We start from the raw sequence: 21124 nt of genomic DNA, 5'->3' as shown, positions 1-21124 counted from the left end.
GATCCCGCTGAATCAGCAGCGGTTGATCTTCGCCGGGAAGCAGCTGGAGGATGGGAAGATGCTTGCTGACTATAATATTCAGAAGGAGTCGACCTTCACCTTGCGCTCGGTCTCCGTGGCTGAGATGGAAATTACTGACATCTTCATCTTTACTGTAATATTGAAGATAAAAAAAAGTAATTTTACAAGAACATTAAAGAAGACCGTATAATTCAATACGGGCTGACAAATCAGTATAAGTGAGATTATTTAGGGCTTCCACAGTGCTGGGCCTAATTTCCTCAAAAAAATTAGGGCTTCTTACTCAAATAACCAACATTCATGTTTAATTTACTTTTATACTAACACATATTTGACATTTTAAAACTATCATGTAAGGGATAAATTATTACTTTTATACCATCTATATAAATAGAACCCTAATAACACAAATCTTCATAATTACAATTATTTTCTCTCTCCTTAAATTTCTCTCTCCTTTCTCTTTTAATTCACCTTTCACACAAATTTCAGATTTGTTCTTCGCACCAATCCGCCTCCGCCGTTCCGTTTTTGCTGTTCCATCTTCGTCGTTTCGCCTCCGTCGTTCCACCTTTATCTCGCCGCGCCATCTTTCTTTTCTCTTTTTGATTTTAGATCTGAAATTTGCTGTTCTTTTTTTTTTTTCATTTTCAGATCTGTAATTTATTTATTTTTACTGTTGTTTTCAACCATTAAACATGTATAAAGATTATCTTTAAAGAATCTAATACTCATTTCATGTAATGTAGAATAATTTTGTGATTTTATGGAATAAAATTCTGTTATTTCTGCATTTTTCTTGTGTTTCTGCGTTTTTTTTTAATTCTGCAGAACGATTTGTAGATGATGATTGATTGCTGAATTATTGTAATGTTACAGTGTTGTTGACTTTATGTTGATATCAACTGATTTTTTTTATTTTTACATTGACAACTAAGATAACATTGTCTGTGAAATAAACTAAAAAAATTAAATTAAATTAAATTGAGACTAGATAATGATATGGTAGTATCGGGGAAGAAGACATATAATGATGTAGCATTATAGTAATGTTACAATGTTGATATGGTGTTGATTTTCGGTTGATATTTTGTTGATTTTAGCATCGGTGAAGAAGACAATAATGATGTTAAATTATTGTAATGTTACAATGTTGATCTTATGTTGATATAGTGTTGACATGATGTTGATTTTGGTATAGGTAAAAAATATAAATAATGATTCTGAATTATTATTATATTACAAATTTGAATTTATGTTGATATTATGTTGATTTTGTGTTGGTATTTTAGATTGAAAATATAATTTATTAATCTTTGATTAATTTAATGTTGATTTTATATTGATATATATAAAAAATAAAATATATGATAAATAATAAATTTTGATTAATTATTAGCAAAATAAAGGTAAATAAATATTAAAAATAAAAATTAGTGTTAAAAAGATTTACAAAATTAATACTATCCAGTTTATTAAATGTTGTTGATATTATGTTGATATTGTGTTGATATTAAAACTGACAAAAATGTCAACAATAAATAATGTACACATGTTGATGTTATATTGATTTTGTGTTGATTTTGAGTTGATATTTGATTAATTTTAATAACAAATAGTATACACATGTTGATTTTGTGTTGATCTTCAATTAATTTTAGGGATATGTGCATGTTAATTTTAGGTTGATTTTCGGTTGACATCAGGTTGATTTTGTGTTGATTTTGATTAATATAGCTTAAATAATTGTACATCAATAAAATTCAACATTGATTTTATAATAAAGTTTGTACGTAGAACATAATATAAGGAGAAAAAAACCAACCAAATTTCAAAAATGCCGAAATGAATTTAGTATATTCTAATAAAATAACACTCAAGAAAATGAAAGTTATATAAAAATGGCTGAATACTAATAATATATGTTTATGTAGGGAATTTCAGAACGTTTACCGAGAAAAAAACACTAAGAGATCAATCATTCAAACAAATATGTGCACTCCACATTCCATCCTGCTGCTTTTCTAATAAACATCTATTCCGCAAACTTACAGGAGGCATTTATTTCATAGACGATATTATCTTGTTTGTCAATGTTAAAATAAAAAAAATTAGTTGATATCAACATAAAGTCAACATAAAATCAACAACACTGTAACATTACAGTAATTCAGCAATCAATCATCATCTACAAATCGTTCTGCAGAATAAAAAAACGCAGAATTACAACAAAACACAAAAAAATGCAGAGTTAACAGAATTTTATTACATAAAATCATAAAATTATTCTACATATCATGAAATAAGTATGAAATTCTTTAAAAATACTCTTTATACATGTTTAATGGTGAATAAACAGTAAAAGATAATCAAATTACAGATCTGAAAATGAAAACATAAAGAACAAAAAATTTCAGATCTAAAATCAAAAAGAGAAAAGAAAGATGGCGCGGCGACAAAGGTGGAACGACGGAGGCGAAACGACGGAGATGGAACAGCAAAAACGGAACGGCGAAGGCGGAATGGCGGAGATAATGAAGAAGATAACTGAAATGTATGAGATAATAGAGATGAAAATTTAAACGAATGTGATAATGGAAGAAAGCGAGTAAGAACGTGGAGCACCAGAACTTTGATCGCAGAGATCGTGGAGGAGCAGAACGAGAATCACGGAGAAGAAGAAGAAAAAACCGCCAAAATCAAAGGGAAAAAGAAAAAACAGTAAGAAAGTTATAATTCAAAGCAATTAGGTTATAATTTTTATTTTGGGTGGTGTGAAAAGTAAACAATAAGTTGGGTCAGTATAAAAGTAAACTTGGCCCAAATTTAGGTATATTGGGTAATTAGCCCAAAAAATTACTCTCTATATCTCATTTTTTTAATTTTTTATTAAAATACCTCTAATCTACCAATGAGTTAACAATAATCTACTAATAAACTATTAAAAAAAAAATATTTTTACAAAAATATCAAAAGTGAGGTATTTTGAAAAAAAAAACCCGTGTTATAAAGTAGGGTTTACCCAAAACTAAAACTACAAATTCAAAAAAGAAATAAAGATGGATTTTTAACACCATTTGTTTATTACTATCGTTGCTCTTATTGCTTTAAATGAATTAATAAAAACACAAACAATATATTTAAGTGATTAAGAATTTCAATCATTTCTTTGGGTTAACCACAAAATGATCCAAAAAACCACCCAATCTTCAAAAACACGTCTAAGTTAAAAAAAAAAACATTTTTACCAAAAAACTGAAGATCTTTCAAATTTTACGCATTTATTTTTATTATAAAAAACACACCGTACATTCATATTTTATATCTCAATTATATATTGCTGATACATCTCGAATACGGAAAGATATAAAGCAAAAACTTTTAGATGATGGGTAAAAACATTTTAAGTACTGAATGAAATGTGTTCGGAGGAATATATTTTTGAAAATTTTAGCCATTTCTCGATTTCTTTTGTAATTTTTTCGCATTTCTTAACAGTCTAATTTTTAAAGGGTAAATGACAGTAAACGCTCGTACTTTTTAAATGTTGAAGTATGTAAAAGAAATTGTGATAATAAATGATTTGTGTATTGACACAATTCTACATGCATCTATCTTTTCCTAGTAAAATTTTATTTTAAAAATACTATAATTACAATAAAAACATATTCAATTCACGGCAATGAAAATACCAAATGTATTTTAGAAACACATTAATCACACAGCAAATACATTTATATTGACATTATTTGATGTACGCTGGTGTACATTCATGGACCCTTTTTTAATACAATTGAAGTTATATTTAGTAAGGGACTTGTTTGGTAAACGGGAATAATCAATAATATACAAACAAATCTGAGGTCCAATATTTGTAATTGTCATGACTCAAATCACAAACACAAAGTCCAAATGAAAGGAAAGTGACGGATTGAAGTAAAAAATGAATGAAGAATTGATGAATGATCTCACCTGAAGGATTTAATACTAAAATAGATCCATCTATAAAGCTAAATGTCCTCCAACCTACCCTTTTTTTTATCTTATTTCAAATAAAACAAAAGACTACATGGCCTTTTCTAATGGCTCCTCACCTGCGCATGAGGTTCAGGTTATCCACCGGGAAGGATAGACCGGATGTGACTGGCTACGGAGGATGCTACTGCTTTGACTATTACAGCTGCACTTTTCCGATTTTCTGCTAGAGATGTGATACTTGTTCTGTTTCAGAGGTTCGTTCTTGTCAAAAAAGTTGAAAAATAAACCTGACGTCATCGCGAAAATCTTCAATCTTCGTAATATATAAAATTATACCAAAAGACTCCTAAGATCTCTGGGTACTTCTTGAATAATATCTCCAGAAGGTGAAAGCCAAAACAGTCAGACTAGCAATGCTTGCTCCAATCTGCCAATATCGATACACCGTGTTACAATGAAATCACGATTGACTTAACAACACATGAATATATGAAAAAGGAAAAAGGAAAAGAGCAGAACACTAGACCTAAACAATCAAGTATTTGGACAGTTTCTGCATTTTTTTTCTTCATCATGTCTCAAACAAAGATTTCCAAATGAGGGGATCCAACTTAACAGTTGCCGTGAGAATTTAAAAGGCAATACGTATCTCACATTGCTCAACGCATTATGGAAAATGCACATGGGAAATACATCGATGATCAAACAAGCAATGCTCACCTTCGCATTTTCGGTATAACTGCTCGGAGATGATCCGAAGAATGACCTTAGTAGCTGTAAACGAGATGTCTGAGGCATTAGAATGACAGCAGTGTATTGTTTTTTGCAAGGAAAAGGCAGTATTCTTTGCAATGTGGACTGCACGGTTGATGTAGTAAGAGATTGTCTAACATTTGAGCGTCCTTCATCTTGTATCTGCACCATAAATAAAATTCCATTAATCATAGCACTGGAGTGAAATTGGATGTTTCGCAAATATAAATGCTGTTGCAACTATGGACCTCAATAGAAAGAATAGATCCATTGATATAAGACATCAAATTGAGAAAATATCCGATAATAAACTAAAAGAGAAATTCTAATATGGGGTTGCCATAAAACACAGGAAGGCAACAAACCTCGAAGGCATTTCCCAAATCACCATTGTAGATCCTTGATTGGTAGCTGCGTAAAATTCTTTCCAGCCAGTAGAAATTCTCCTGAAAGATGAATAGCAAACCAAAATGATTTTAGTAGTAGCATTTTTTACTTGTTATCTACAAACCCTATTCTGTGAGATCAATTAGAAATTAGGAGAAGAAATTTTGAAGAATATCAAACAATTAAGGACTAAAATGATAAAAGGAAAAATTCCCAAATGCTTTTCTATATCACTGGATTAACAAAATGGAAAGTTAGAACCATCCCAAAGAAAATTTTAACCTGCACTCCATTTTCATGGGCCCTTTGTTCAAGTTCAAGTACGGTCAAAACATCTTGTTCCGTAAGTCCTTCCTCTTGGAGCCGTAATATTTCATTCAAAGCAAGATCAGCCTAATGAAAATATTGCACAACACAAAAGAAAAAATTAAATAAACAAGAAGCGAATTGGCTCAAGGAAATTTAGAAACTAAAGCTAAAACAAAGTAGAAAATGTCCAATCTTAAACCAAATACTTACCAGTTTTGAGGAGATTCCAGGATCACAAGAAAAGTTTATGCTGATGTCACCACGTATATCACCCGTTCTGGAAGGTCTATTACCACCAAGGAATACAGAGACGCCAGCAGAGTATATCTGGAGAAGAGAATTAAGTAAGAATGATCATGCCAACCATTAAATATCTTCTAAAATAAGGCATCTGCAGGGCCCACCTGCCCGTGCTTGAAACGTAGAACTTGCATGATCTTTGTCTCAAGAAGTTTGCTCAGGAAGCCAATTCGGTGAATCTCTTCAACCTGCCACAAAAAAGAGAACATTTCAATTTTCAGAAAATATGAAGCAAGACAATACAAAAGAAACGATAACAAGAAAGACGTCACAAACCATTGTTCCATTCTTCAGAACTACAGGAAAGCTTAGCTGAACAGAACATTGGGCTTCCACCATGGGGCTTCGGACCACTTCTCTAGAAGAACATCAATTGCATCAGAACATTAGAAATACATGAGTTCGACATGAAGACAGGGGTGAGTGAAAAATATTGAGGAAGTTTTGCTGTTCTCACAAATTTGTTGCCAGGACATTCAAGTAGCATGAAAAAGTTAAGGAGCAAAGTTGATTGTCCAGTCCATTAAGATAGCGTAAAATAATGGAATTAATAATTGTGACATCAAGGTTGATCTATGGTGGTGAGCCTTTGATCTAACTGGCTATCACTCATCTGTATTTTGTTTTATTAGCATTGCATCTGATAAAACCTACCTAATAATTCTTGTAGGAAATGTGAATGGCAAGCCTTTAAGTTCATCACGATTAAAGTGGAGAATAGGTTCAGGAGGTTTGGGTATTCCACCCTGCATGAAGAATCAGAGCATGAGTCACAGGAAAGATTTAACTAACAAGTCAGTATTCATAAAGCTAAAGGAGCATCAACTCACCAAATATTGCAAAATCAGAGGAAGTGCAGTAGTGGGATCAAGATTGCCAACAATAACAACAGTAAAAGTAGAAGGATCCTTAAAACAGCTGTTAAAGTATTCACAAGCTTTTAGTGGATCAACTTTTTGTAGATCATTAATTCTGATGGGCTGCAAAATCAAAAAATAAAATCAAGTTATAAGAAAGGCAGGCACATCTTGACTGGGATAGTGAGCCTAAACAGGAAATCCAGCATACCCTAAAAAAGTAGGAGTTCCCATAATTGAGCTCCTTAACTCGGTCTGCAAATGCAGTGTAAGGATCTCTCTCTTGAGCACGAACTGCTTCCTGTGCCATTTGCATCACTATTTTGACATCTTCTTCTCCAGGGGTTACATATGTTGTGAACAATTGATAGACAAGCTGTTTGAATAAAAAAAAGAACATGGTAAGACATTTTCTTTTGTACAATTTTAAAATGAGATTTAGACAGAAATGATTATCTTTACGCATGCTCGACAACAAACAGTTAACTTATCATATTTCATAAATAAGAGCATTGTACTGTCAATCAAAGGAGAGCATAATGGTCATTTCTAGCTTGTGACAACAAGATAGAGTTGTGAGCTGTTTTGTCTAAGAACTAGATGCAAATCCCTATATTTTCTGAATTCTTTCATATATGAACTTATTTTTTTCAGTACCTTTTAAACACATTGAGCCGAAAATATAAACGCTTTCTGGGATTCTCATATTGTGGTCTACCTGAAATCCCAGATGGCGATTATTTTTCTGGCTCAATGAGATCAAATCCCTATATTGGTTAGGTTGGCTTTTCCCTCCTTGCCAGCCAAAACTTCTCAGAGGCTATTCAAAAAATCAATTCAACCTGGAGATACTACAGGGGCAGTGTTCTGTGGTCTTGTTCATGACACCGTCGACTATGAATAGGGAGAAAAGAAAGTTCCAAGATAACGCAAATAGAAATTATAGCACAAAAAATGAAATTCCTTTTCTACGCGATGCCAATACCACTCAGAAAGAGTGTTTTAATACACCATAAGCATGATGCGTGATAAGAAAATGACACCACAAATTTGCCAATTTTATTTCAAAAAGCAAACCTGCAAAGCTGTTTCCAGATCTGAAGGCGAACAATCGCCTGAAAAAGTCCTCATATAAGCTCCAAGTTTTGTACCAACTTCAACTCTCTTACCAGCGAGCATATCCATAAGAACTGATGGTCTATAACCAAATACACCAATTTCTCCAGCAATGGTTGATCCCATTGAGCAGGAAAAATAATTGCTTTCTGGAATTTCAGATAGACCACCGTACGAGAATCCTGTAAAAAGAATCTGTTGCAACAAGTATTTGGAAAACATTAGGCAGCTCTCATGCTGTAGGGTAACAATTATATCAGTTCATTATTGCATCGAATAAGCTTCTTTTCTGTTGAAGCAATCTTGCAGGTTATCTTGCATTTCACTAACTGATATAAAATACCACACTCCCCAAGCGGGAAGCACAAACAAGTAACAACTATCCATAATCAACCAGTATAACCCTCTGTAACAAGAAAAGATCAACCTCCATAAACTAACTAATTATATCAAATATTCCATGAATAATAATTAACCAATCTAATCTTCCCCGCCTCTAGCTATGAAGACCAGATAAGAGCTATATAACATGGAGATACAAACAACAGCATTTACAGTTAGAGAGCCAAGAGCTGAACCACTATAACTGAAAGAGTGAGATTCTTATTGGAAAATTTTCAAAGCAACGTAACAGAAGTTCAATATGTTATCTTTTGCAATAGATATTGCAGTTCCTAAATGAATTTATACCTGATCGTCAAGGAAGTCGGTGCACTTATAGCAAACTCGCATGCCATTTGAAAGGATCAGTTCAGAAGCTCCAACATTTGAATATTCAAGCTGATGTAGGACACTCCTGTAGTAAATTCGAAATTAAAATCAAAACAAAAGTCATAAAAGCAAGAAACCACTTCCATTATGCAACATGAGGTCCTGCAAAGAAGCTACATTCTGCCATCAATAGGAGTAGGAACATCTCAATGCATGAAACTATAATATTCCTTACACGGAAATAAAATATTAAGTCAAACTAAAATAAGCACGTTGAAGAAATAAATAAATGCTTACGGAAGTTCTATAACCCCATTAAAAGGGAGCATGAAAATATTAGTAGATAAGATGCTGAAACAGCATAGGCATGAACTCAAAACAGCAGATCAAACTGTCAGACTTCTGATTGGCCGGAAATGTGTTAAACAGTATTCAATGAGAAGAATAAAAAAAAAGATGCTGAAATTGAAGAAAAGTGAAAAGAAGTGAAATTTTTATTAACACAGCAACAATAGAGCTCAAAATGTTGTTACAACTTAATGTGAAGTTCATTTCCTATTTTCTGCATAATAAGCCATACCAAAGTAGCAAAAAAATGGAGCAAAAAGTCATACTCAAGCAAAGGGTGAGCAATCCAATTGAGGTAAATAGAAAGAACAACATTAAGCAGAAAAGAAATTGCAAACTAATTTGTAGCTTAAAAAGATACTTTAACATGTATGAGGTGGACGGGGATGAGAGACCAATAAATTGGCTTATTATTAATTATATACACAGTGAAATAAAATTTAAACCTACCCTGGCTTTGGCTTCACAGAAACAATTTCTTCTGGAATGTTTTCATCATCCCACGGACAAATCTTTCCTTCTGCCTCAAGAGTATTTATTTTTAGTTGCACTTTTTTCAAATCATCAACTATGGCAAAGGTTCTTGGTTCAATTGTCTTTATTACACAGCTAAGTGATGTCCGTAGCTTCTCCGAGTACTTCGAGACTTCTAGTGCCAATATCTCTATACAAATACAAGTAGCGGTAGGTAAAAGTCAAACCTAGCATACTACAGCATTCATAAACCAGTAAATTTAAGGAAGTGGTAACAGGTACTCACGAGGTAGAATCGTTTTTTGAAGTTGAGCCTCATACTCAATTCCAACAACAGGTTCATTGCGGAGAAAATTCTGCAAGATAAAAGAGGAAAAAAAAATTATACGACTGTCTATTGAAAGTTAATCATTTGAAATTGACAGAGAAGCTACTATCTCAAATTACTTGTAAATATTCTTCTCGCAAGTTGGTCGATTGTATTTGATCGCGCTCCAGATAGGCAGATTCAATCTCTGCCATCAATAAAGACCGAACAATGGATATTTCACGTTCAGAAAAACCATGTAATCGTACCCTTGCAACCTGAAACATAAGGTAGCTGTAAATACAAGCATAAAAATAACAAAAAAGAAGAAGCACATGAGCTATAAACTTAGACACACCTCAAGAAGCATTGATTCCACAGCCTCCAAAGTGCCTTTCTCTTTACATGATGAGGTTATAATACAAGCCTTCAGTGGCTGAACTAGAACATCTGCTGCAGCTGAGCATGAGAAATAGGGTGGATCTTTTCTGCGAGATAATTTAAAAAATCTCTGGTTGAGCGCATAGAGGAACATGGATTCTACAAGCATTTCTTTGTAGTCCTTCACTGTCTTCAGCTCAAATGCTGGCATTTTATAGCTAATCATGACTGCAGACTGCCACAAGCCAGTAAGGAGAAGTGTTAAATTTACTTAACTAATTGTATTTGAATTTCTCATCCACGATTAATTTCTCAATGTGCACTAACCCCAGCAGCTTCGGATTCAACAAAACATGAAAAACGCGGTTCCTCATGAGATGGAACTTGAAAGATTGGCCTTTCTGGAGGATCACATCCTGAATCTTTTTGTCCAAAATGCAACTTTATCAACTCAACTACACTCTACAAAGAGAAACAGAGGGGATCAAGTATTGTGGAAAAATTTCAATTAAAACACAAATTTGGTTTTGAGTAGAAAACATGCTTAAGTTGCAGCAGGGCATAAACAGCAAATCAAAACCTTGGTATCAGAAAAATCTCCGACAGCTATGAGCGCCATATGATGTAGATTGTACCATTTCTTGTAAAACTTCTTTACAGTCTCAGCAGAAACTGTTTTAATCACCTTCTCTAATCCAATAGGTAAGCGATCAGCATACTGCAACCAAACCAGGATATGTAAATATCACAGGAAGGAAAACAACCAGGCCTGCGCACACTAAATTACAATTGAACTTGACAAGTGCATTGATAATAAAAAAACAACAAACGATACCTTAGAACCTTGCATCATGAGAGTCCAATGAGCATCCTGCATTCTTCCACCAGCATTCCTATTTCCTCTATACTCTTCCATAACAGCCCCTCTTTCTTTTTCCAAATCCTCTTTTGAAACCCTAACCTACACAATAAACATAATAATCGCTCGCTAAATAAGCATTAACATAGTGTAAATGAATTCAATTCTAGTTCATTTTCATGTCATGAAAACATTCACAATTGCTCAAATTCAATTCTTTTAACTTAATTAAACCAAACATTCTCAAAAAAGAAAAAGACATCATGCCATAAGAAATAAGGTAATCTTTAAATAATCGAATATTACCTCGGTGCTAAACTCGGCCAAAACGGAAATAGCTCGGGAGAGTAATTCAGGCTTATCAACAGGAACAAAAAGTTCATACAAAGTTTCATCAGAAGAAGTAACTGCATTTTGACAAGCACCAAATTCAGCACCAATACTCTCTAAAAACTTCACAATATCATGATTCGTATACTTTTCCGTCGCGCTAAATGCCAGGTGTTCTACTATATGTGCTACTCCACGCTCCTCTTCCTCTTCCAAAACTGAGCTGTCACAAAAATTTCCTAAATCAATTAATCAACAAATCAAAAATATAATTTGGCGTTCACTGTTACATAATGACCTAATTATTTAGTTAGTTAGTTATTACCCGGCCTTGACGGCGAGAGCTAGAGCAGCACGCATTCGAGGTTTTGAGTTGCGGCGGACGTAGTAAACGAGGCCATTGTCGAGACGGCCATATTCGGCGCCGTACGGTTGGTCTTCTAGAGTTTGGTCTAGGTCAATGTTGATTAATTTTAGTGACCGGAATCTGTGTTTGATGGCGTTCTGTGATGTCTCCGGCGGTAGCAAATCCATTTTTTGTTCTTTCTCTCTTTCGAATTTTGCCTTTTTTTTAATTAAACTAACTGGATAAATGATCCAAAAATATATAACTAACTTTTTAAATATTAATTTCTATAGATAATAATTTTGTTATAATTTGATTTCCATTAAAAAAAACTGTAATATTTGAGGAAAGAAATACTTTTTTTAATATAGTCAGCTTTATTAAACTAGTTTTGAGTTATTGTGATAATTATTTGTTTATTACTGTATATTAAAAATATATTAAATAACAATGATTGATTATTTTTATATACTTTAAAATATAAAATTGATGTTATTTCTCTTTTTTAAATAGATTAAATTATTATAATTGATTAAATATGGATATAAGAATAATCCTCTCCTCAATAATATTTTATAAAAAAAAGTAAATAAAATTACTTTATGTTCAAAATTAAAAATAATAGCAACAGAACACCATTAATGAATTGCATCCAAATTTTTTAAAAAATCTAAAACTATTGTTTAAAACTTTCCCAAAAAATAATCCCAAACAAAGATATTTTATAATTTTTGTTTTTCATGTGACAATTTTAATCTTTATTTTTTATTTTTTTATTTTTGTAAATTTTAATATATTTTATAAACATAAAGAATCAGCTAATGAAAATTATATTAAAAAATTTTTATTTAAATTTATTTGAAAAATTAGTAGACGACTTATGATTTTATCAATACAAAATATATGAAAGGACATATAAAGTTTTTTAAATGCATTTCAATTATGAGACAGTATATATAAAAAATTTATAGTTTAAGTTAAAAGATCGCTTACCAACTAGCACTAAATAACTTTTATGGCTTGAACATACTATTGAATACAAAACTCTAAACGCCATTAAAAAAATTAAAGATAAAATTATTTAGTTAATTAAAGATAAAATTATGGTCAATTAAATAATGTACTTCTATTTCTTTTGAAATATTTATTATTATAAAAAAGATATTTAAAAAACAAAAACAAATCAACCAATTCATTTCATCCCCAACCCCAATACACCGGAAGGGTTTAGTCTGTTAAAAACAGTTAAACCCCCCCTATCATTGTTAAAGTTGGAACCAACAATCTAATACTTCTTTATTATTCCAAATGCTAATTTCTCAGCCTTGCTTATCTTTTATCTACACCCAGCCTAGACCGACCCATAAATTTTCCGGCCACCACAGCAGCTACTTCCATGGCTCTCCAGTAAAAACCGTTTCACTTGTAAACAAGAATTACTATACTGAAATAACCAGCTCGTTAAGCTTCAGTGCTCGTCCCCAGAAAAGAAATTCTCCAAGTGTGCAGAGTGGGTTTCAAGAAGACCAAGAATTTGTTGAAGTTGTTGATTATGATGTGAGTAATGACAATTATGATGATGATGGCAGAGATGGTGATGGCAGATTTTCTGCTCGGGGGAGATTTGGAAGTAGAGAAGAAAAAGATTTTGATAAAGACCCTGAATTTGCTGAAATTCTTGGAAGTTGTCTTGAAAATCCACAAAAAGCTCAAGAAAAGGTAACCTAGTTGCTTTTAATTATCTTAATAGTTTGCTTATCTTGGTACTTAGAAATGTAGAAGACACTTAGTATTTAAGGTTTCCTTAGTTTCGTGTTCGAAATGCCAAGTTTCCTATATGTTTCTGAAATGGGATACGCTGATTGAATGAAGTGTACGTACTTTAGAAGTTTTAGTTGCTGTGCTATTGAGAATTGAGAAGGGCCCCCCTGTCTTCTTTTTTTATTAAATGCTTTGCTTTCTAGTTTGTATTGTGGTTCTTAGTTGAGGGAGACGATGAATGTTTCAGATGGATGAGAGATTCAGGAAGAAAAGGAACAAGATTGTGCAAACAAAGACTGGTTCAGCTGCACCTATGAAGGTTACATTGAACAAGTGAGTCATTACATATTGCACCTGTACCTTTATGTTTCATAGATGTATTCTGAAATGTCCATTATATTCCAAGTCTCCGCAATTATTTCGATCTCATAATCTGGAATGTCATTGTCAGCGGGATTCATTTCTTTGTAGTATCATCAAAGTTATGTAAGTGTCGTGAAGGCTTTAAAATTTTTGATAAATTTTACCTGTTTGTTTATTTTAAGTTTATTTAAGTGCTAAGAATTTTGTAAGAACTTTTTTAATTGCTGAGAATATCTTCCAGCTTCTTTAGACCTGCACAAATAGTGACATTTTGAGCATGTATATGACTATCATTTAATTTGCAGCTTCATAATTCGTATGGTATAATTCTTATTTTCAAAATATTGTATGAATGCTTTTCATTGCTGCTTTTATTTTATTAACCTACTGTCTGTCTTGTTCATCAGATTTGATTTCTCAAATGCATACATATGGTTTGAATTCTATAATGCTCCACTCGAGAAAGATGTCACTTTAATTTGTGATGTAAGTAGCTTTTCTAAACATAAAAATAATGAATTTAAAGCACACGACTCTGGAAATCTACCATTAAATTTTTTCGGCTTATATGCAGACAATTCGGGCATGGCACATCATTGGACGCCTTGGTGGATGCAATTCTATGAATATGCAAGTAAATGTTTTCTCTTTTTATTCTGAAGTTATTGTTATTCATGTCATTTTACATTATCAAAAGTATCGAAAATTGCATGAATACTTCGTACGTGCCTAAAAGTGAGGTGTAATTTAGATTTGTAAGGGTGTTTTCAAAAGTATGCAAAGAAAAGTATGCAAATAAATATTCCCATTTATCTCTCCAACTTTGTATGCTTTGCAGTTGTCACAATCAACGTTCGATAAAAGACCAACTTATGATGCTATTCAAGGAGCAAATGTGACACCAGCTACATTTTACAACATTGGAGATTTTGAGGTTCAAGACAATTTGGCGCGTATATGGTATGAAAATTGATACAAGTATCCAATTCACAGGCATGAGTATTCATTTCAATATATGGCAATACTTAGCATGTGGCTCTTACTCATGATTGTTGACCAAAATTCACAGGATAGATATCGGGACCTCCGAGCCATTGCTTCTCGACATTTTGATCAATGCATTGACACAAATAAGCTCCGAGTAAGCTATCCATGCGCATCCTCCTTTTCTCATTTGAATTTTCGAGGAACTTAATTTATTATCATATCTTAAACTATTTGGTTATTGTTTAACAGCTACGTAGGGATTAAGCAGTTGATATTTGGTGGATCTGAATTTGAGAATTGGAAGGAGAATTTTACTTCTGAAGATGCTGGCTGCAGTGTGCACAAGATTTAACAGTGCACTCAGCTCCCAAGGAAAAACCTCCCAGAGCACTTTCTTTTTTTAATCCTTTTCAGATTCTGTGTAAATATAGGGTAGAAGAGATAAAGGATAACAATTAGAACTCTAAAAATTGGAACAGCATAAACTTTGGTGTGTTTTTGCTAGTTGTTGAATGTTGGTAGGCACCAGAAAAGGGCTTTTTTTTAAAAAAATTGTACTCTTTAAGGAAGAGGTGAAATGTTCTCTATTGTGAAACACTGGTCTATTACTACTTGCAAATTTGCAATATTATGGGTAATGGATATAAGGCTAGCTGTCCACACTTCAACTGCTTTTAATTACCAGTTGAACTACGGAAATAAAAATAAATATATTTACAATTTTAGATATTTACATAAAATTTATATGCATTCTACTATATAATACTCTCTCAAAATAATAAAAAATATAATTAGATTTTTTTTTTAATTATGTTATTTTTATAATTCAACTGATTCAATTGTTAACCAGTTCTTACAAATATTCAGTTCAATGCAGTTGAACATATTTTCAATTTATAAAAGAGGAACTGAATTAAACTGTCAAACTAGGAAGTTCACGTCTGAGTTACTTGGATGATGAACTTTTAAAAGCTCAATATTTTGTAGGACCAACTTTAAAAAAAGAATTCAAATTATCAGTTTTCTTTTGAAGCACATTGAAAGTTCATAATCATTAATCCATATAAATCGAATTTGAAGACCCCTACTTAAAACACAGTCTCACATTGATGGATAGAGCAAAAGGTGATAAATAAACGGTCAAGCATACAAAATATGCCATAAGCTAATAAAAGAGTCCACCAATGAGAGTCATCAGCAACTATTCAAGACCAACTCTTAGCCAGGAAATATAGGTATCGTATAGCTCAACACCACTCGCATACCAACCTTAGTTTACTGGACTAGGCATTTCAAGGAGCTAGGCATTTCAAGGAGCTTCGTGACGTTTCTTCTTTTTGAAAGGTAAATACAACTACAGTCTACACAAAAATGTCTAGCTAAGAATTTAAGCAGGACGCAACTTCTGTGCAATTAGCTTAATCTCACTGAGCCTTTCATCAATCAATTCTTGCAACTGCTCTTTTTGATTTATTTGATTTTCATCCACCTGAATACTACCTTCAATCCCAGATCTGAAAATCACAAATGACATCTCTGGGTCATACTTACTCGGAACTTCAATCATCTGCTTTCTACCACATTCCGAATCTTTCCCTAAGATATCAGCCTTCACACGATTTGAGATGATCGTAACATAATCTTCCATGCATTTATCTTCGGAACTGAGACCTAGATAAACTAGAACCTCCCAGCACTGAAGAAACTGTGTCCTGTTGATTTTCAAAATTTTCCTAACAACATCTACTGCAGTCGAAGGTGGAAGGAGTCGCGGGACATGAATTTTCTTCTCTAACTTTCCTTTTTTCAAACTTGAGACCGCTGAACTAATTGCATCCTGGATGGGATCAAATTCAAGAAGGCGCTTTATGTCGACACAGGTGCGCACATGTTGGAAGTTACTTAATGGCTCTTCAACTGTCAAGTCATAAACATCTTCAGATATGGCAACATTGTTGACCGCCTCAACAAGGTGACGACCATAACCCTTGTGCTGGTAAGGAGGCAAGATCAAGATCTGTAAAAAAAAAAGGCATTAAATCTCCATGTCGATGTAAAACATTGTGTATTTGTAGAAACTTACAATAAACACACATCTGTGCATAACTGTATTTCCACCAACTTAAAGCAACAATTTGGAGGAACTAAAACCTGACTGAGCCGAAGTCGTGTTTTATCAGGGTAATGATAGAACCGATAGACTGCTGTAAAACCCAGCAGTCTATGTTGAATATCCCCCGGCTCGCCATTCTTTTCCTGAATCAGAACAAATAACTCCCATCCCGGATCAGTAACGTCAATTGGGTTGCTACCTAATTGAGAGAAACAAACTCTTAGAAACTGAAATTACTTCTAGATAGACGAAAGTAATGCAACAAGGATGCTTTAACAAACAAAAGAAATTACCATCAATCAGAAGTAGCACAAGAGGAATTAAATGGCTGTAAACGTGTCCCGCATCTGTTTTGCCTATAACCATGCGAACAACCTGATAAAGGAGCGTATTAAACCAAGATACTCTGTTTCAAACAAAGAGCCTCAACATAATGAATGAGCAAGATGCAGAGTAGAAAACAGAAACTGTAAACTGCCAATTTCATCAGCATGCGAACATGAAAACACAACCTTTTCTCTCCCACAAAGAAGAAAATAATTGAGAACATGTAAACAAAAACGAAAAAGGACATCAAACTTCTTTGCAAAGCATGCTAACATTTGCTACCAATCACCCAATCTTGTCCAAATCAAACCCTAGCCCCAATATCCAGTTTCAAGGCCCAATTTTCAAAAACTAGTGCGGCCAGTGGTCTTTCATTCAATGATTCAAAATGCAAAATGCCAGAGAAGCAAACTAAACATGTATAAATCACCTTCAAATCAGAAACCTCTTCCACTAAACGACTATTAGAATCCCCAATCTGGCCATCTGAAGCATTAAGTTGTAATATCTCCCCAGTCGAGATAATAGATCTGAGAACATTTAAAATATCATTGTATGAGAAAATGATAACCAATAAAGACTAATTGAATCTGATGATTAGACACGCTAAGTTGATCCATGCCACATTACCTAATCAAATGATTCTCTGAGGAAAATGATTGAAGGAAGGCGTCTTTACTCTCCACAAGAGTGTCAGCAAAAATTCTCTGTATATAAAGCCAAATAAGCAAAACAGAAACTGTGAAAAGAAAAATAAATAAATAAATAGGGGCTGAAAATACACCTGAAGAGAAGATTTCAAGTCGGTAATTCCTTTTCCTCCCTGCAGCACAAATAGTAGCAAAATTTGGAATGCAAAATCCACAAGAATCAGAAATAATTGCTAAATTAAATGTGATTGACAAAAGAACAACCAAATATAAATACTAAGAAAAACCTTATTACTCACGTCGCATGTGCTCTTATATGTCACATCAGCATATGCATTGAATGATACACTGCTAATCCAAATAGTTATCTGCATATAACAAATAGATAAAAAGTAAGAGACTAAAGGATCAGATTGTACAGAATTAACAACATTCACTAAACATTTGAACAGCTATAAATTTCAATTTGACGAAATGAAATTTACCTTCAACCCATCGTAACCGTATATTTTTCCATCCTCCTCAAAAAAGTCATTCAAATCAACTGGATCAATGCAAAAACCGTCTAAAGCACCCACTTGTTCCTTGCTAGAAACTGCACGCCAGGAATCAATAGAGTAAGCATAAAGAATATATAAAAAGAAAATCGACAATCTATTTTGCATATTTGAAGGATGTATCGATAAAGAATGGCCATAAACTGACAAACACCACATATGCTATCTGTTAGATCGACAGAGCATACAATCGGGAAGCATGTGTTAAGCAAAGCAACTTTAGTTCCTAAACACTTTAGAAACGAACATGATAAAAAAACAGCATAATGAGTAGGTAAGGTTTTTTTTTTTAACAGCAAGGACTAGAATGTACAGTAAAGTAAACCTAAGGAGTCATTAAATGTTGATTCTATTACATTCTCAGCAACATAATAAAAGATAACCTTGAAACGCATAAGAAAATACAAGATCAGGCAGCACAAATTTAGCTAAAAACAAGTATTTGAGCTTAAAATGATTCACCATACCCATGTAAATTTTAATACACTGATTGGCCTCGATTCCAGCATCTGCAGACACATTATTGAACAGAATTAAAAATCAGAAGTTGAGATTATAAATTAACAGAAATGCCAGTGAAATCAGAACTAGAAACAAAACGGAAGTAACGGAATCAGTTAACTGAGAGTGAGTTTCACTCACCGGCTTTAAAGAAGCCGACGCGCCTCCGTTTCTTAGGTTCGGCGGTCGGATCGCCGGCGGAGTGTTGCTTCTGCACCATAATGTTTGGATAGGGTTAGTTAGGGTTAGGGTTTTTTTAAGAGCGGGAAATGGGGAAAGATTAGGCGGGAAATTATACTGTGCAAGCTGAAATGTAACACTCTTGATCTCAGTGTTATTTATATGGCTGGAGATTGTGTAAATGGGCAATTTGCGCGGTCTCTGTTTGAGCGCGATAATGGAGAACTAGGCGATGAGAAGTGAGAGCTACCTCATTAGCCCATTTTCAAGTCTGTGGCAATGTCGAGCAGTAAGAAGCCCAACAAACAGTGTATTTTGTCTAAAATGCAATGTTTTTAAAACCGGACCGGAGATCGAACCGGCTTCGTCGGGGGTTCACGGTTCGACCGGTTCAACCGGGTTCAACCGGATTTTTTAATTATAATAAATATAAATTATTTAAATTAAAAATATGTATCATAACTATAAAATATGATAAAATATTTAAATAAAATTATCTTTAAATAGAATTTATTATCAAATGTGTGAAATATAATAATAATTGATCAATATTTATCTGTGTATAGAATAATTATATGTATGAGAAAAACTATAATTTTTAAAAAACATAACTTTTAATTTAACTTGTCATTATATTTTAATTTTAAAATAATTTATTATGAATATAATTATATAATAATATTCAAGAGATAAATATATAATTTTTAAATTTTAATAATTAATAATATTTAAATAAAAAATATAATATAGTATGTTATAAATAAAAATATGATAATATGTAAAAAAAAACAATTATAATTTTTTTCATGTAATATAATTATAAATAATTAATATTTAAAAATATATTTTCTTGATTTATATTTAAGAGTATATAATAATATTAGAGAGAGTTGGTGTTTTTTTTAGTGAAAATTTTATTTCATAAAAGTTAAAATGACATGTGAGAGAGAAAATAGTAAGAGTAATTAATATGAGAGAGAAAAATCAATGCACATGGGTGAGAGAAAGAAAAGACACACATGGTAGGAGCCACAAATGTACTTTCTAGCCAAAAAAAGTGTTTTTTTGCCTATTTTATTAAAAACCGGATTTGTCCGATTTTTGGGCAAAATCCGGTTTTTCCGGTCAAATCCGGTTTTTGACCGGTTTTGACCGGTTTTTTAATATTCCGATTTTAACAGAAAACCGAACCGGACATCCAGCCGGTTCCCAGTTAATCCGGTCCGACCGGCCGGTCCGGTCCGGTTTTCAAAACATTGCTAAAATGATTAAGAGTGCTTCTTTTTCATGGTAATAAATAAAAGGCTTAATTACACATTTTCACGAAAATAACACGACCTTTCAGACGTGGCAAATAAAGGCACAACCTTTCATTTATATTCAAATTCAACATTGGCATATTTTTCGGTGGAATTTCTCTCACTTGACCACTTGATAGGTGTGCTGCGTGTCCTGCCACGTCAGCACAAACGCCTCTAATGTTGAAATTGCAACAAAATAAAAGGTTGTCACGTTTTAAATGTCATGTTATATTCGTGATAAGGCGTAAAGGTCATGATTTTTGGTGTAATTAATCCAAAATAGAATAATATACTTTTCAAGATATTTATTAGTTATAATTATTTTATAAAAATAATTAGATTAATTCAATGGACCGATTTAATCAGTAGTGTACAAATATTAATTTTAAACTATTAAAATAAATTGATTTTTTTTAAATTTAATTGGTTTAAATTTCAGTTAGAAAGGGTAAAATTAGTTAAAATATATTATGATTAATTTTTTTGATTATTTTTTCGCCTTTTGTGTCGGAATAGCCAGGATGAACTCACTCAACTTGTCAATTCAGTCCAATTGTTGAACTCTAGTTTGTAGATTCGGTTTTTGTTAATTGGCAAATATTTAACAGGTTTGAAGTTGAATTTGTATGTTTCTTATGATCTCTTTATATTCATCTAGTATTGCTTTATCGATGGAGATCATACGAATTAGAAGAACAATCACGTGTAAATATTTATTGCGACTCCTTTAATCAATAAAATTTGCAGAAAAATAGAAACTAATCAAAAAGATCAAGGCCTTCAGTGCCTAGAAACCACTATGAAGTTCACATGAATAAGCTTCTCTGTGATGCATTACCTCTTATTCACTGAAATTACATCTCTATCAATAATTTAATAGGTTTCATGTTTGACAGTTTTTCCTCTG

At 32.8% G+C, this 21124-nt stretch overlaps 3 protein-coding genes across 4 annotated transcripts; 1 reads left to right on the top strand and 2 right to left on the bottom strand.

Annotated features, from left to right (window-relative positions):
* Positions 1 to 3820: 3820 nt before the first annotated feature.
* Positions 3821 to 11714, bottom strand: LOC126669079 (zinc protease PQQL-like). Of its 2 annotated transcripts, XM_050362398.2 has the most exons (22): positions 11457 to 11714; positions 11108 to 11354; positions 10778 to 10903; positions 10523 to 10660; positions 10270 to 10404; positions 9920 to 10177; positions 9702 to 9839; positions 9541 to 9610; positions 9231 to 9444; positions 8412 to 8517; positions 7683 to 7916; positions 6817 to 6981; positions 6579 to 6728; positions 6403 to 6494; positions 6025 to 6106; positions 5853 to 5936; positions 5659 to 5775; positions 5422 to 5532; positions 5118 to 5198; positions 4720 to 4914; positions 4336 to 4426; positions 3821 to 4242 (listed from the first exon to the last, which is right to left on the bottom strand). In XM_050362398.2, exons 1-21 carry the CDS (start codon positions 11663 to 11665, stop codon positions 4346 to 4348), a joined length of 3033 nt encoding a protein of 1010 aa, XP_050218355.1. In that variant the 5' UTR covers positions 11666 to 11714; the 3' UTR covers positions 3821 to 4242; positions 4336 to 4345. The 2 variants fall into 2 exon arrangements, with proteins under 2 accessions (XP_050218355.1, XP_050218354.1); XM_050362397.2 differs by having other exon boundaries at positions 3821 to 4426.
* A 976-nt stretch (positions 11715 to 12690) lies between these two features.
* On the top strand, positions 12691 to 15235 carry LOC126670739 (uncharacterized). The gene is made up of 7 exons (XM_050364557.2): positions 12691 to 13196; positions 13486 to 13571; positions 14009 to 14087; positions 14176 to 14235; positions 14440 to 14561; positions 14671 to 14742; positions 14838 to 15235. Exons 1-7 carry the CDS (start codon positions 12786 to 12788, stop codon positions 14938 to 14940), a joined length of 933 nt encoding a protein of 310 aa, XP_050220514.1. The 5' UTR covers positions 12691 to 12785; the 3' UTR covers positions 14941 to 15235.
* Positions 15236 to 15676: 441 nt separating this feature from the next.
* Positions 15677 to 19212, bottom strand: LOC126670015 (histone acetyltransferase type B catalytic subunit). The gene is made up of 10 exons (XM_050363669.2): positions 18878 to 19212; positions 18703 to 18744; positions 18164 to 18273; positions 17978 to 18046; positions 17813 to 17851; positions 17659 to 17735; positions 17459 to 17558; positions 16995 to 17076; positions 16740 to 16900; positions 15677 to 16605 (listed from the first exon to the last, which is right to left on the bottom strand). Exons 1-10 carry the CDS (start codon positions 18954 to 18956, stop codon positions 15976 to 15978), a joined length of 1389 nt encoding a protein of 462 aa, XP_050219626.1. The 5' UTR covers positions 18957 to 19212; the 3' UTR covers positions 15677 to 15975.
* Between the last annotated feature and the right edge of the window lie 1912 nt (positions 19213 to 21124).

Source organism: Mercurialis annua, linkage group LG2 (assembly GCF_937616625.2).
Source record: "Mercurialis annua linkage group LG2, ddMerAnnu1.2, whole genome shotgun sequence".
Taxonomy (NCBI): domain Eukaryota; kingdom Viridiplantae; phylum Streptophyta; class Magnoliopsida; order Malpighiales; family Euphorbiaceae; genus Mercurialis; species Mercurialis annua.
The sequence above is the reverse complement of the archived record's forward strand: the minus strand, read 5'-3'. Positions and strand labels throughout refer to the sequence as shown.